General features: G+C 30.6%; 1 protein-coding gene across 1 annotated transcript; it reads left to right on the plus strand.

Annotated features, from left to right (window-relative positions):
* The first annotated feature begins 16381 nt into the window (after positions 1 to 16381).
* LOC100252151 (uncharacterized) lies at positions 16382 to 17082 on the plus strand. Its single transcript, XM_002272375.4, has one exon. The coding sequence runs from the start codon at positions 16573 to 16575 to the stop codon at positions 16975 to 16977; it is 405 nt and encodes a 134-aa protein (XP_002272411.1). The 5' UTR covers positions 16382 to 16572; the 3' UTR covers positions 16978 to 17082.
* Positions 17083 to 17626: the final 544 nt, after the last annotated feature.

Genomic DNA, 17626 nt, shown 5'->3' on the forward strand with positions numbered 1-17626 from the left:
TTTGTATTTATTTATTTTTATTTTTCCCTTTATTTCTTTTTTCCCATATTGCTATTACTATTTAGTTACTAGAAAATCCTAAATTGTACTTTTTGTCTTTTTATGCAATTTTACTTCTACTTCGTATACTCATTTATTTTTCTCTATTTTTTCGTTTTCCTCATACTATTATTATTATTATTGAACTTACTAAAATGTTGTTGTTATCATAAAATGTGTATTGAGCTTACTATTTCTTGGTATTCTTCAAATTATAAATAGGAAATTTGTAAATTTGATAATCCTCTCACATTCTTTTATAACATTTTTTGACTTAATAATATCGGGGGAGGAGGGAGAAAAATCTAATTTTACTACTGCAAAGGTAAAAACATAAGAGAATTATTATCTACGTCAAGTGTCTACAAGGAATTGTAATTTTCCAATAACGTGAAAACCAATTACAACATTGATTAATATTTTTTCAATTAAACTAAGTCTAATATCTTATTTATTATATTTTTAGTTAACTCCAACACTTATTCCTTTTGAGGATTTAATGTATAGAATCATATAGGTGTATTAGATGTGAAAGAGTATTTTATAAGCAAAATTCATTGAAAAGGTAACGGTATATGTAGTATGGCAAAATTCATTGAAAATGTAGTGTAATGTGTACGTGTGATATAACATATAATGAGCATGAGTGAAGAAAGCATATTAATAACAAAAGATATTTACCATGTCTAAGGATCAAAATTACATAATTAGAGTTGAAATGTTGAAAATTAATTAATAAAATGTGTCTAATAAATGATAATTAGTTCATAAAAAATTAATGTATGTTTGATAATGATTTTAAGAAGTGTTTTTAATTAAAAAAAATATTTTTTTAATAAAAAAACAATTATATGTTTGATAAAAAAAAACATGGGTGTCCAAAAATTTAAGATTTATATCAAGAAAGAGTATCTTAAGCTCTATTTGGGAAGTGGTATTGAAAATAATTTAAAAAAATAGTTTTTAAGAACAATTTTTGAAAATTGTTCTATTATGTTTTGTTGAACAAAAATTTGTTTATAAATTCAAAATATTCTTAACTCATTTTTCTATATTTTTAAATATGTTTTAAAAATAAATATTATTTTTATTGTTATATTTTTAATCATTTTCTATATTTGTATAAATATTTTTTAAAACAAGTGAAAACAAGAAAATGTTTTTTGAAAATACTATATTTTATGTTTTTAAGAATAAAAAACTATTTTCTATTTTTTTTATTATGGAAAATAGAAATCTGATTTCAAAATAGTTGTAAAAAAAAACCTTTATATTTCAAAATTTTAAACATTTTTTAAAAGTCATTGTCTTTTTAGTATAAGCCTATAAGAGCTTTTGTATTTCATATAGAAGTTATTATTATTTTTCGTTTTTAGGAATAAAAAACAAAATGCTTATCTTAATGAACACTTAATAATATTTAAACAATATCATTTAAAGATTAATCAATGAGAGTTAAATATAACAAAGTTGTAAATTGATGTTATTTTTTGTTAAGCACTCAAAATTTTAAAGATGTAAATCTTTAAAGATTTACATCCTTTGAAGACAACACTTTTAGACACTTCTCAAGAGAATGATAATAAAAACTTTGCAACTTTTAGGATTTTAGGAAGTAAAACCTTAAATTATGATAATTTTATAACATTTTGTTAAATACGAGTCTTAATCAAATTTTGCCTCATGAAGTTACTACGTAAATTCAACCTGTAAGCCCTATTTAAATCTTTCAGAATATAGGAAATATAACATAAATAGCCATTAAATCAAACTTTATAGTAATTTTATCAATAAACTTAATTATATTTATTAAATAGTTAGGACTAGGGTTGAAGTTGGCCAATTTGGTGTGTAACCCACCTAGTGGTAGCTAGAGGTAGGCCAAGCTTTAGGCCAAAACCAAACCCCTAGGAGTTGTTGCATGTTACTTTGTTCGGGTGAAGGTAACATGAGAGAGCTCAAGTTGACTTAGGTTGTCTATCATCACCATGTCAAAACAATCAAAAACCTCTCTAAACTCTAAGTCATACATGATTAGCAAAAGGTTGGAACAAAAAATGAAAGTTGAGCAATGAATAATATTCATCATGTCTTGTTGAAGGTTTTTCCCATAATATGTATAAGAACTTACACATTTTCTAAATGACCAAATAAAAATTTATCATTATCACAAAAATTAGTACAAGACTCTTGCGACAAATAAAAATACGTCATGTGATGTTAATAATTTCAAATAATGTAATGACATGTGTCCAAAATATCAAGTTTATCAAATTTTATCACATGTTACACATAGAGAAGAAATTACGTTATGAAATATAAAATATAAATAAATATCAATTTAATTTGGGATAGTTAAGGATGATGATATTATTAAAATAACAATAATTAATCCTAAAAATTAAAACACAATATCAAAGAGGATTTTCTCAAGAGGACCTCTTTAACTTTCAAGGGATTCTTGTAGACTTCCGCAGATGATAGAAGAGGAAAAGAATCGCTCTAAGAATTCTAAAACAACTTTAAGCCTTCAAATTTAAAGAACAAGTTTAAGGTACCTTCAATCCAACATCAAGCATTAAGACCCAGTCATGCCAAAATCCAAGTCCTATCCCCAAGCCAAGTTCGAGCGTCAAGCCAAGTCCAACTAAAGTCCAAACCCAAACCTAAACTGCAAAACAATATAAGTAATAATGACGACGAAGACGACGACAACAACAACAACAACAACAATAATAATAATAATAATAATAATAATAATAATAATAATAAATAATAATAATAATAATAATAATAATAATAATAATAATAATACAATTAGTCTCAAAGTGGTAGTCTTAAAAAGGTAATTCTAGCAAAAAGAGACCAAAAGCCAAAAAAACAAAAGTTATGTGGCAATAAAAGAAAAGGATCAAAAGCTCAAAAAAAAAAAAAAGTGAAATTAAGGGGCCATAATTCCTAGCTAAATTATTCCGTAAAGATGTTTGACTATTTGATTATTAGAAAAGCCTAAATTATCCATTTTGTCTTTTTCTACCATTTTACTTTTACTTTTTACACTCTTTTATTTTTCTCCTTTTTTTCTTTTTTCATGTAACTATTATTATTATTATTTAAAAAAACGAAAGCAAAAGGAAAATGTAGAAAACCATAAAAGGGGGCTAATTTAGGTATTATTTAATAGTCAAATCATCATGTTGTATGTCTTTAGAAATAAATTAATTATAATTCATGGTTTATGTAAATTTATTTTTTATCCATGAAAATACCTTGAAGGGGTAAATAGATAGTCTGCAAAATTATACCCAAAAAGGATATTTTAAATTAATATTTTATTAGATCTTTAATTATCAATTATTCATTTTTTTTATTAGCTTTTAGTAGGGATGACAATGGGGCGGGTTTTTTTTCCCATCTCGCTCCTAATGGGATGGAGTTTAATTTTAATAAACGGGTTTGGGACGGGTTTAGTCTAACTTGTCTTACTATTCCTAATCTTTGAAGAAAGATTCAAAACATTGAATCCAGAATTGTTGGAATACATGTATCTCTTCACTAAGGTTGAAGAGAATTCACTGGAGTAATTAAAGATTGTTGCATCACGAATGTGTATCAAGTTGTGGGTTCTAAAAAGTAGGTCTTTAAAGTAAAGTAGCCAAGTAATTTTATATGACTTAATTTTATATAATGGATTTAAAATTGAGGTCTTAGACACATGATTTTGTATCTCCACCGTTAGTGTGGGAGTTTTCCACATAAAAAATTCTTGCGTCCCTTGCATATTGATTTGATTTTGGATATTTTATTCATTCTTAATATCTACTAAATTAATTTGGGTTAATAAATTTCAATTTTTATTTTATAATTTTTAAAATATACTTATTCACCTGTTACCCTATTGGACAACATTATTTCACCTTGATTTTGAGAATTTTGAATTAACAATGAAATTATAGCAAAATATTTGTTTTCTAATGTGTATTCCCTTGTAAGATTGTGAAAAATATTTTTTTGTTTGACAAATATCTTAATTAGAGTGCAAATCAATAAATAAAATAATATTTCAAACTTTAGTCATTACGAAACCAAATCTAAAACCATGCATTTACTTTAATTTGTTTTATTTCCTTATTATATTTAATTTTACTATAAACTTTTGTTATTGATATTTAGTAATTCCCTTCTTACATGTGGGTGCATCTTAGAGTCTTTGAGGCCAATTTAGTTACAGTTTAAATCTTCTTTTGATCATTACGGATTTACATTTTAATGAATCATTCTTTTCTTTCTTCTCATCTCTCTTTGAGTTTAGCTTGCTTTCTCCCTAGGGACTTCTTCCTCCTCAATCACTTCTCATTTCTTGAGTTTGTGCATTCTTTTAGTTTACTCCAACATCTTATCATTTGCTTTTAAGGATTTACCATATAGAATCGCATAGGTGTATTAGATGTAAAATAATATTTTATAAGTAAAATTCATTACAAAGGTGGTCGTGTATGTAGTGTGGCAAAATTCATTGAAAATGTAATGTGTATGTAGCATGACATATAATGAGCATGAATGAAGAGAGTATATTAATAACAAAACACCTTTGCCATACCTAAACATCAAAATTACGTTATTTGGTTAAAGGTTAAAAATTAATTTACAAAATGTACCTAATAAATGACAATTACTCCATAAAAAATTTAGTTTCATTGAAAAATCATATAACAGATCTTGGAAAATCAACACCTAACCATACTAAATCATCAATTAAACATCTTCTCCCATTTAAAATCTAACATTTACTTTTATTGAGCCTTTCTTTGAAGTTAAAAAATGTTGTTATTGTCAATTAATTCTTGTTCCAATTTATACATTTCTTAAAATCCAGATAAAATAATATTTAACTCTTTTAAAAAAAATACATAATGAAAAAGACAAATTTGACATAAACTCAATCATATCATTCAACTTCATAATTAAACATATATTTTTGCAACTAATATAAAAGTTCATTATTTACGTTAATTCCACGAGATAGTGGGGTCAAATAAACCCTCATATTAGAGTTAGGAACATGACTTTGATACCATTTGTAATGTATATAATCAATCGTGTAGATATTGCCTACTCTAACCACAAATGAGCACTCACGACTTTAAAATGTATCTATAAGGTTAAGAAGAGCTCATATATATAGTGTGTTAGAAACTTTCTCCTCTCTCCGACGTGGTATATCACAATTTATGAAAAAATTTCAAATTTTTCTCCAACTTCATTTGTTCTTTTATGGAAATGTTATTTTCTATTTTGAAATTCAAATTAGGAAGAAATGTGATATTAAATTCAAATGGTAGGAAAAAAAAGAACATATTCTTATAATTTTTTCCCCAAAAGTAAGAAAAACAAAATTGTCCCTCATAAATGGAAATTGAGAAAAATTGCATTCCTTTCCTAAAATTCATTTCTAGAAAAATAATTACTTTAATACTGAAATTTAGGGAAATAGTAAACTTTTTTCATAAATAAAATCTGAAAATATTTAAAGTTTTTAGCGGATTTGGAATAAATTGATATTTTATTATTTATTGGCTTCATGGGATTTTTTTTTCATATTATTTAGAAATATATATTTATTGGATTTTAGATATCATGTAATTGAGTTTAAGATAAAATAAATAAAAGGATTTTTATTGCTTATTTTCTTTATATAGTGGGGAAGGACAAAAGTAACGAGGAATGAAAAAATTAATAAGAAAAATAATAGATACCATAAAAAAAATATATAAGAAAAAATACTACAAAATCTTTTGGTTCCTAGAAATTATTAGCTTTCTATAAGAAAAATAGAAGAGAAAAAAATGGTTTATATTTCTTTTCTTTATTTACTATCAATGGAAATGTTAGAATATGTTTGATTCTCAAAAATATTAAAAAAGGAAAAATAAATTATTAGAGAAATATTTTTTACATTTGGTTTCATCATAAAAAAAATATGAAAGAAAATTAAATATAATTAAAATTAGTTAAAAATTTATGTATTTTTAAATTATTTAATATTTATATAAAAGTCATGAAACTAGTAAAAAGAGTTTGAAGTCACATATAAATATAATTTATTGACTTTAAACCTTTTTTTTTTTATTTTCTTTTTATTGCATTTTTCCTCAAATATTTTTAAGAATCAAACATAAATAAATAAATAAATTTCCCAAAAATGTGTTGTTTATTGAAAAAGAAAGGTAAGGAAAATAAAACACTCCTTGATTTAAATTCTTAAAATTTCAAATGCTTATTTTGTATTTGATGACGGCTAAATGCATTTGAGGTTGGAAGCCAACAAAAATATTTTAACATTTTTCTTACTACTTTTCTTTTTATTTTTTAATTTTACCTTCTTTTCCATATCATCCAGAAAATAAAACGAAAATGGTTTTGCATATTTCATGAACTTCCTATTAAATTTAAAATTTTGGATTCTTCAATTCATTTATAACCTATTCAACACTTCTAAACCTATTTTTTCCAAGAAAAAAAATAAGTTAGTGACTATAAGAGAGAAAAACAAACAAACAAACAAACAAAAAGCATGATTGAAATTATGAAATAATCAAATTTTCAAACATTTTCTAGATCTTCTTAATATTAATTATAAATAGGGAATTTGCAAATTTTGTAATCCTCTCACATTCTTTATAACACTTTTTGGCTTAATAATAATTGAAGAGTGAGGAGAAAATTTTACTTTTATTACTACAAATCTTCTTATAATTTTTTTCATCACTATGTTACAAGGAAAAAAAAATCATATTTGATGGGATAAACGCAAACAATACACAACCAGATTTTATCCCCTCTTGTGAGAACCTAATAGGAATCAATTTAATAGAGTAACAATAATTCACCCAATGCAATAAGAATATGAACACCAACAATTTTTATCGTAGAAAACCTTCCCAAATGTGAGAAGTAAAAACCACGGGACCCTTAGACCACTTAAACCCTCGACTAATATAATCAATGGGTTACACAATTCTCTCTAGATGAGACTAGAGGTTTACATCAGTCATATCTCAAGACAATTAGTCTTGGCAAATACAAAACAACTTGCATAAAACAATGGAGAGATCTCACCAAAACAGAGTCACTGTTTCGGGACACAAATCACCACAGTTCCAAACTCCAAATCCAATCTCCACCGTTCAAAATGAATATCAATGAGTTAAAAACGTGCTAACCAAAAATCATCTCGATCAGGCCACGGATTAATCTCGATCAAAGCTGAAGATCAGAACTACCCGGGTTAGAAGAAATCAATGACAAAGATGCATTGTTCATGGACTGAAACAACAACCTTCCGGAACTCCAAATCCGATCTTCACCGTTCAGATTAGAGATCAATGAGTTGAAAATCTCTCCTTCAAATTTCAGGTCGATCGGACCACACACGAAGCGGAATCGGCCGTTTGATGAAATCTGGACAGTAAAGAGAAGAAAAGAAATCAACGTTTTTCTTCTCTTTAACTTCAAAAATTCAGTGGCTCTTTTTCTTTTTCTCTCTAACTTTCTCTTCCTTTTTCTTCTTACTCTCCTCCTAGGGCTGCAAAGATGAAGAAGAAGAAGAGAAAAATATTTCTTCTTCCCTTTTATACATTAAGGTCTAAGAAGCCTTAAATGTTTGGGTTTTGGGCTTTCCTCCACAAGAAGGAAATAACCCAACCCAACAAATCTCCCCCTTTTCGACTATCTGGAGGGACTCACCATCCCAGCGATGGAACAACAAACTCCAAGCTTCTCCCTTGGTAATGTCTTTGTCAACATATCCGAGCCATTGTTATCTGTATGTATCTTCTCAATTTCAAACAAGTTGTCATTGAGAGCATCTCTCATCCAATGATACCTCACATCAATGTGTTTAGATCTTGCATGATAGGTAGAATTCTTACTAAGGTGAATAGCACTTTGGTTATCACAGTATACCACATAACGTTGTTGTTTAAACCCGAGCTCTTGCATGAAACACTTCATCCACAACAACTCTTTACATGCTTCTACTGCTGCAATGTACTCTGCCTCTGTTGTAGAAAGTGCAACACATTTTTGTAGTCTCGATTGCCAAGACACAGCACCTCCTGAGAATGTCATCAAATAGCCTGAAGTAGACTTTCTATTATCCACATCCCCTGCCATGTCTGAATCAGTGTATCCAACAAGTATTGGTTTCCCACTTCCAAAAGTGAGTTTCAACTTGGAAGTGCCTCGTAAATATCTCATAATCCACTTGACTGCTTCCCAATGATGTCTCCCTGGATTCGATAAAAACCGGCTAACAACACCAACTGCATAAGCTATGTCTGGTCTAGTACATACCATGGCATACATCAAACTTCCTATTGCTGAGGCATACGGAACTCTTCTCATGTCTTCCTTCTCCTTATCTGTAGAAGGGCTATGTCTGCTGCTTAGCTTAAAGTGACTAGCTAGAGGAGAACTAACCACTTTGAATTTGCTCATGTTAAACCTTGCAAACACCTTTTCAATATATTGCTCTTGTAACATACATAGCTTCTTGGATGCTCTATCCCGCTCAATTCTGATGCCAAGAATTCTCTTTACTGGCCCTAAATCCTTCATGGCAAAGGATTTGCTTAACTGCTTCTTCAAGTTATCAATTCTTGAAACATTCCTGCAAACAATCAAGATATCATCAACATAGAGCAACAATATAACAAAATCATCATCAGAGAATTTCTGCACAAATACACAATGGTCAGAAGTAGTTTTTCGGTAGCCTTGCTCCCCCATAACTGACTCAAACTTCTTATACCACTGCCTCGGTGCTTGCTTCAAGCCATAAAGACTTTTCTTCAGCTTACACACATAATCCTCTTTCCCTTTTAGTACGAAACCCTCTGGTTGTTCCATATAAATTTCTTTGTCTAAATCACCATGGAGAAATGCAGTCTTAACATCCATCTGTTGAATCTCCAAATCAAAACTAGTTGCCAAGCCCAAAACCATACGAATAGATGACATCTTAACAACATGAGAAAAAATCTCATCAAAATCAATACCTTTCTTTTGATTGAACCCTTTTGACGACCAATCTAGCTTTGTAACGAGGTTGTGAAGTGTGTTCTTCTTGCTTCACTCTGTAAACCCACCTGTTCTTCAAAGCTCTTTTTCCTTTTGGCAACTTGACAAGCTCAAAAGAATGGTTCTCATGCAATGACTCCATCTCATCTCGCATAGCATCAACCCACTTCATCTTATTTTCATCTTTCATGGCTTCCACATAACTTTCAGGTTCTCCCTCATCAGTTAGTAATACATAGTCATCAACAGAATATCGTGTGGAAGGATGTCGGTCTCTGGTAGACCTTCTAAGTGGAATATCTGATGGAGCCTCTGCTGTTGGTGACTGCTCATGAACATCATCATCCACCTCAACTTGTGTGGGTGTTTCAACATCACCCATGTCATGTTGGTCATCATGTGTTTCATCTTCAACCTGTGTGGGTGTTTCAACATCACCCATGTCATGTTGGTCATCATGTGCTCCATCTTCAACCTGTGTAGGAAGATTTGTCAGAGGGGCTGGATCTAAATCAATCAAATCACCACTATGCTGAGACTCCATTGGATTAGTCTTCTCAATATCCTGTATAGTATGGTCTTCCATAAACACAACATCTCGGCTTCTTACAAGTTTTTTCTGCACCAGATCATAAAACTTGTAACCAAGCTCATCCTGACCATAGCCAATAAATACACAAGGTCTTGTTTTAGCATCAAGCTTAGATCTCTCATCTTTGGGAATATGCACAAAAGCCTTGCATCCAAAGACACGCAAGTGATCATAAGAGATTTCATTATTTGACCAAATTCTATCCGGAACATCAAATTCTAAAGGAACACATGGTGTAAGATTGAGAACATGTACAATAGTATTCAAAGCCTCACCCCAAAAAGATCTTGGCAACTGTGACTGCGAAAGTAAGCATCTTACTCTTTCAACCAGTGTCCTATTCATTCTCTCAGCCAACCCATTCAACTGAGGAGTCTTAGGAGGTGTCTTTTGATGTCGAAAACCATGTTGTCTACAATACTCATCAAAAGGACCAGAATACTCACCCCCATTATCAGTCCGGATACATTTCAACTTTTCACCAGATTGTCTTTCAACAAGCGCATGAAACTGCTTAAACACGTCTAACACTTGGTCTTTTGTTTTCAAGGTATAAACCCAAATCTTTCTTGAATGATCATCTATAAAAGTCACAAAATATAGAGATCCACCAAGTGTTTTTGTTTTCATAGGGCCATACACATCAGAATACACTAATCAAGCATACCTGGCTTCCTTGTATGGTGAAGTGTTTTGAATGCAACTCTAGTCTGCTTTCCTGCTAAGCAATGAGCACACCTCTTCAAAGATCCCTTCTTCATACCAAAAAGAAGATTCTTCTTAGCCAAAATCATCAAGCCCTTCTCACTCATGTGACCAAGCTTGTTGTGCCAAAGCTCAAATGTACTATCATCATCCACTGCATTGATACTGGAATCAATTACCCTTGCTTGCATCAAATACAATGAGGAACTCTTATTTCCTTTTGCTATCACCATAGAACCTCTAGTGAGCTTCCACTGACTATCACGGAAGGTGTTGCAGAACCCTTCATCATCAAGCTTTCCTGTGGAGATTAAATTCATGCGAATATCTGGAATGTGTTTAACATTCTTCAAAGTCAACATAGTACCATTACTAGTCTCCAAACGTACATCTCCCATACCAATGGCTTTAGCTGAGCCATCATTACCCATCCTAACACTTCCAAAATCATCGGATGTGTAGGATGTAAAGAAATCCTTCTGAGGTGTAGCATGGATGGAGGCACCACTGTCAATCACCCAACTGCTTTCCTGGCAAGCAAAATTAACAACATCACTATCATAAACAATAAGGAAATCTGAAATGGTAGTGGCAACTTGATCATCTTCACCACCATTGTCATTCTTCTTTTCCTTCACTTTCCCCTATTTCATATCTCTCTTCAATTGGCGACAATATTTTTTTATATGCCCTTTCAAATGGCAGTAGTGGCACTCAACATTGGCAAACTTGTTAGTCTTGCTTTTGCTTCTATCTCTATTCTTCGGACCTCTACTCTTACTCCTCCCACTCTTCTCAATAACTAGGACATTTGACTGTGAAGAAGAGCCCTGTGACTTTCTTCTCATTTCTTCATTTAGAACACAACTCTTAACTAAGTCCATATTTATAATACCATCTGGGGTTGAGTTAGACAAAGAAGTTCTAAATGTCTCCCACGAGTCCGAAAATGTACTAAGAAGCCACAACCCTTGCACCTCTTCCTCAAACTTGATATTCATTCCAGCCAACTGATTAATAATACCTTGGAATGTATTCAAATGATCTGTGATAGCAGTTCCATCTTGATACTTCAAACTCATCATCTTCTTGATTAGAAACAATTTATTATTGTCAGTCTTTCGAGCATATAACTGTTCGAGCTTATTCCATGGACTCCTTGTATGTTTCTCTTCACTAACATGATTGAGAACATTATCATCTACCCATTGTCTGATATAACCGCAAACCTGTCGATGAAGTAAATTCCATTCTGCATCAGTTTTATTTTCTGGCCTTTCAGAAGCAAACACATGCAAATAATAATCCTTCACATACAATAAGTCTTCCATTTTTTCCTTTCCAAACATGATAATTGGAACCATTCAGAGTGATCATTCTACTTGTATTGCTTTCCATTGTTCTACACAAGGCACAAATTATCTTGAACCAAAGCTCTGATACCACTTTGATGGGATAAACGTAAACAATACACAACCAGATTTTATCCCCTCTTGTGAGAACCTAATAGGAATCAATTTAATAGAGTAACAACAATTCACCCAATGTAACAAGAATATGAACACCAACAATTTTTATCGTAGAAAACCTTCCCAAATGTGAGAAGTAAAAACCACGGGACCCTTAGACCACTTAAACCCTCCACTAATATAATTAATGGGTTACACAATTCTCTCTAGATGAGACTAGAGGTTTACATTAGTCATATCTCAAGACAATTAGTCTTGGCAAATACAAAACAACTTGCATAAAAAAATAGAGAGATCTCACCAAAACAGAGTCACTGTTCCGGGACACAAATCACCATAGTTCCAAACTCCAAATCCAATCTCCACCGTTCAAAATGAAGATCAATGAGTTAAGAACGTGCTAACCAAAAATAATCTCGATCAGGCCACGGATTAATCTTGATCAAAGCTGAAGATCAGAACTGCCCGGGTTAGAAGAAATCAGCGACAAAGATACACTGTTCACAGACTGAAACAACAACCTTCCGGAACTCCAAATCTGATCTCCACCGTTCAGATTAGAGATCAATGAGTTGAAAATCTCTCCTTCAAATATCAGGTCTATCGGACCACACACAAAGCGGGATCGGCCGTTTGATGAAATCTGGACAGTAAAGAGAAGAAAAGAAATCAGCGTTTTTCTTCTCTTTAACTTCAAAAATTCAGTGACTCTTTTTCTTTTTCTCTCTAACTTTCTCTTCCTTTTTCTTCTTACTCTCCTCCTAGGGCTGCAAAGATGAAGAAGAAGAAGAGAAAAAGATTTCTTCTTTCCTTTTATACATTAAGGCCTAAGAAGCCTTAAATGTTTGGGCTTTGGGCTTTCCTCCATAAGAAGGAAATAACCCAACCCAACAATATTTTTGGTACAAAATCATATCTATAAAATGATTATTGTAAAGATAAAATACAAGAGAATTATTATCTAAATGTATATACCAGAAAATACAAGATGAAAACAATGTATAAGATGAAATTGTAACTCTCCAACCAAAAGATACATTTATTTGCAATTTTACTAATATATTTTCAATTAAACTAAGTTTAATATCTTATTTAATGTCTTCCTTGTGAACTCCAATACTTTAACATTCAATTTATCATCTTAATATTTCTCTTCAAAGGTTTCACTTGTGTATTAGTTGATATTTTAGTTTGCTCCAATATCTTAACATGTTATCATTTGCTTTGGGGAATTCATAGTATAGAGTCGTATATGTAGGGACCCTTCCCTCTAATGACACGTGGCATGCATTTCTATTTGGATCAGCTCCATCCGGATTTCCCTAAGAAGACACGTGGCGCACTTCCCCTATCCGGACTCCCTCAGGGAGAGGCACACGACACTCGCAAACATCACATCCGGACAACCGCCATATCACATCCGGACGACTGACATATCCTATCCGGATATGTTTGTCCGGATCGTTGACTAAAGTAAGCAAGTCTTACTACGTCATTCCGACAACCTGCCACGGCCCACGTTCCGCCACCTGTAGAGCGAAAGGATAGGAATGATGACAAGTCACCTCACACGATCTCTAACAGCCGCACCGCCTCCCACGATCTCTGACAGCCGCCCTAAAGGTGATGATGGCCCTGCCACCACCTAGAGGCATCATGACGAGCCAAAAAGTCTCCCCACCATTAAAGAGGGAGGCAGAGCTTCTGTCACTATATATATGAACCTTCACACAATGAAGAAGGTAAGCTTGTTATACCTAGTAAAAGGTCAACTGTTTAATCTCTCTCTAACCATGGCTGACAAAACCATCGGGGGGTGTGTCCGGACACCCTGTCCGGACACCTTTTGCAGGGACGACTGAACCAGAACTCTATCTTGGTTGAAAGCGTGCGTCCATCTGGCAGCTACGTGGATCATCGGGACGCAAGGCCTCAACAGTATAGGTTTATTAGATGTGAAATGGTATTTTATAAGCAAAATTCATTGAAAATGTAATGTGTATGTGGGGTGACATGTAACAAGCAAGGGAAGAAAGTATATTAATAACAAAACACCTTTACCATACCTAAAGATCAAAATTGCATTGTCAGAGTCGAGTGATTTGGGTAAGAGTTGAAAATTAATTAACAAAGTGTGTTTAATAAATGACAATTACTTCATAAAAAAAATTAAAGTCCATTTTATAGTGATTTTAAAAAGTATTTTTAGTTTAAATAGTATTTCTTTAAGAACTATTATATGTTTGATAAAATTTAAGAAATACTTTTAAAAATCTGAAAAATCACTTACAATATTTAACAATTACTTATAGTAATTTCTATAAAAAAAAACATTTGATAGGTCATTTTCTAAAAAATATTTTTAGATAAAATACTTTAAACAAAAACACTGTCAAATGCAATCTTGTCTTTAACTTAAAAAGTGATTTTTTTATAAAATAAAATAAAAAATAGGTGTTTAATAAAATTTAGGAAACACTTTTGAAATAATCTACTTATCTATTAATCCATTTATCAAAATAAAATTCCAACTTTTTCTCAAATTCCATTATAGGAAGTTTTTCAATTTCATGTTACAAATTTATTTATGAAAAATTCCAAATTTTTCTCCAACTTCATTTGTTGTTCTCTCTCTCTTTTTTTTTTTTTTTTTTGAAATGTTATTTTATTTTTTCTTTTTTAATTCAAATTAGGAAGAAATATGATATTAAAAATCATATTCTTATATTTTTTTTTTCAAAAGATCCATGAATCCCACTTTATAAATAGGATTCTATAAAATAAGAAGCAAGAAAAAAAATTGTCCCTCATAAATGGAAATTGAGAAAAATTCGAATCCTTTCCTAAAATTCATATCTGGAAAGACTATTACTTTAAAAATGAAATCTAGGGAAATACTAATTTTTTCATAAATAAAATATAAAAAATATTTAAAGATTTTCCCCTGCATGTTAATTGGATTTAGGAATAAATTGATATTTTATTATTTATTGGCTTCATAGGATAAAGTACGTATTCTAAGCACCTGCTAGATGAGAGGTTTTCATATTATTTAGAAATATATATTTATTATTAAGTTTATGATTTAAAAAAATGTTTTTATTGCTTATTTTCTTTATATAGTGGGGAAGGAGAAAATGATAGATGCTATAATATATATATATATATATATATATATATATATATCACTACAAAAATCTTGTATTTGTAGAAAATATTAGGTTTCTACAAGAAAAATAGAAGAGAAAAAAAGGTAAGAAAAGAAATATAAATTGTTTTCTTTATTTACCACTTATATGAAAATATTAGACTATGTTTAGTTCTCAAAAATTACTATAAAAAGAAAGAAAAATTAGGAAAATGATTTTTTTATATTTAGTTTTACCATAGAAAATATAAATAAAATAAAATATAATTAAAATTAGTTAAAATTTTATACATTTTTAAAATATTTAATATTTATAGAAAAGAGATGAAATTAGTAAAATGATTTGAAGTAACATATAAATATAATTTATTAATTTTAAATTTATTTTTACTTTCTTTCATTTGCTTTTTTCTTTTTTGTCTCTATTTTCTTTTCATTGTATTTTGGGCTAAATTTTTTAGGAATCAAATATAAAAAATAAAATAAATAAATTTTCAAAAAATGTCTTGGTTATTAAAGAAAAAATGGAAGAAAAATAAGTGCTTATTTGATAACTATTTTAGAAAATAGTTCTAAAAAAATTTTAAATAATAATTTTTTTAAATTGTTCTATAATGTTTTGTAGAACAAAAATCTATTTGGAAATTTAAAATATTTTAAAACTGTTTTGAATATTTTTAAATATGTTTTTAAAATAATTTACATATTTAGTATTTCATTTTTAATTATTTCATATGTTTGTATAATTATTTTTTAAAATAATTTTAAAAAAATAAGTAAAAATAATAAAAAATAATTAAAAGATGTTATCTAAAAACACCATATTTTTTATTATAAAGAACAGAAAACATAAAATAATTTTTGTTGTCAAACGTGTCTTTATTATTATTATTATTATTATTATTATTATTGTGGATAACATAAAACTATCCTCGAAATAAGTTATCAAATAAACCCTAAAACAGTATTTCTTAATTTAAATTCTTAAATTTTCAAATGCTTATTTTGTATTTGACGAGGTATATTTTAACATTATCCTCAATACATTTCTTTCCATTTTTTTTACCTTATTTTCCACATCATCCAAACAGAGAAAAATAAATTTATTATGTTTGGTTCCACAAAAGTATCCAAAAAAAAATCCTACTAAAATAATTTTTCAAATTTATTTTCCTATTAAAAAATAAAAATAAATAAAATCAATTGAAAAAATAATACATTAATTTTAAATCTTTTTTTTTCCTTTTTTTTTTCCTTTCCATCTAATTTTTCTTTCCATTTTGATATCCTTTACTACAAATATAGTTACTGGATTCAAATTTTTCCATGTGGCAGCCGGGGGAGAAAAGGAACAAGGATCTTACGTCTGTGCAACCACTCAAAGCTCTAAACTGAAGGACAATCATCCAATGTCGTCCATGAGTATATATAGAAAGTAGAAACCCTAAACATAGTGATCAAAACCTTGTATATAAACCTTATAAATACAGAAAATTAGCAGAAAAAAATTTATTTAAAAAGAAAAAAAGAAAACATCAATGTCCCAAAAAACGAGTGTAGCAGTCCTCAACGAGTCGACCGTTAACGACTTCGTCCAAGACTCCGACGCCTTTGAGAAATGCGTTGACGAGCAGTTCAAAATGTTCGATTCTAAGGGCATCGGGGCGGTGTCCCGAGCGGACATCCGCAGAGGATATGGGAGGTTGATGGCGTTGGAGTATGAGAAGCAGTCGGAGGAAGAAATCAACAGTCTGAACGACAGCATTTTCGAAAGGTTTGATGAGGAGAGGAATGGAACGTTGAGCCGGGAGCAGTTCAGGAGGTTTATGAAGGAGTTGATGCTGGCCATGGCCCGGAGCTTCGGGGATGTGCCGGTTCAGGTGGCTCTTGAGCATGACAGTATGCTTATGAAGGCTGTTGAACATGAGCTGTCGAGAGGGTGAGTATGGGGCGGGGAGATTTAAGGTTTATGAATGGAAAATAAGAGAAAATGCGTGGGAATTTTCTTTGCTAGATGTCTGTTTTGATGTATGTGGTGTTCCTGCATTTAATTGGGGGGGATTTGGGATTGTATGTGCTGAGTCATCTTCATCCTCATAATTTGAGTGAAGGCATGAGCCCAAGTGCAATTATTAGAATTATTTTGATTTCTTTTTTTAATAAATGGAATAAGAAAATTATATCATAATCCAATGGATGCATTGCCAAGGGGGCAATTGATAGTCCCTCTAGGGCAATCAACCATTCTCATTATGGTATAGCCCTTGAAAAACGATGGTATATATATATTTGTTTGTCAATGCCTCATTCACATTGTATCACAAGTGAATTTACTACTTAATTTTGATGAAATTTGTAACTCAAAGCTTGAATAAACTCCTCAAAGGCAGTCTCGTGAAGATCTTCGATCCAAGCCTTCACATCTACTCTTTCTTAGAGGATGAACCACACCTTTGCTATCACCCCTCGCTATTGTTCAACTTTGCTATCACATTGATTCTTGCCAACCCTTCTAGATTTCAATTCCTCTTATTGAGATCAAGATCTTTTCCATTAAATCCAATTCAATCATATAAGTTCCATAATATATTT

The sequence above is a fragment of the Vitis vinifera genome, chromosome 14 (genome assembly GCF_030704535.1).
Source record: "Vitis vinifera cultivar Pinot Noir 40024 chromosome 14, ASM3070453v1".
Classification (NCBI taxonomy): domain Eukaryota; kingdom Viridiplantae; phylum Streptophyta; class Magnoliopsida; order Vitales; family Vitaceae; genus Vitis; species Vitis vinifera.

What these genes read in the sequence shown, in the direction of transcription:
- LOC100252151 (XM_002272375.4), top strand. Translation starts at nt 16,573, where the DNA reads ATGTCCCAAAAAACGAGTGTAGCAGTCCTCAACGAGTCGACCGTTAAC.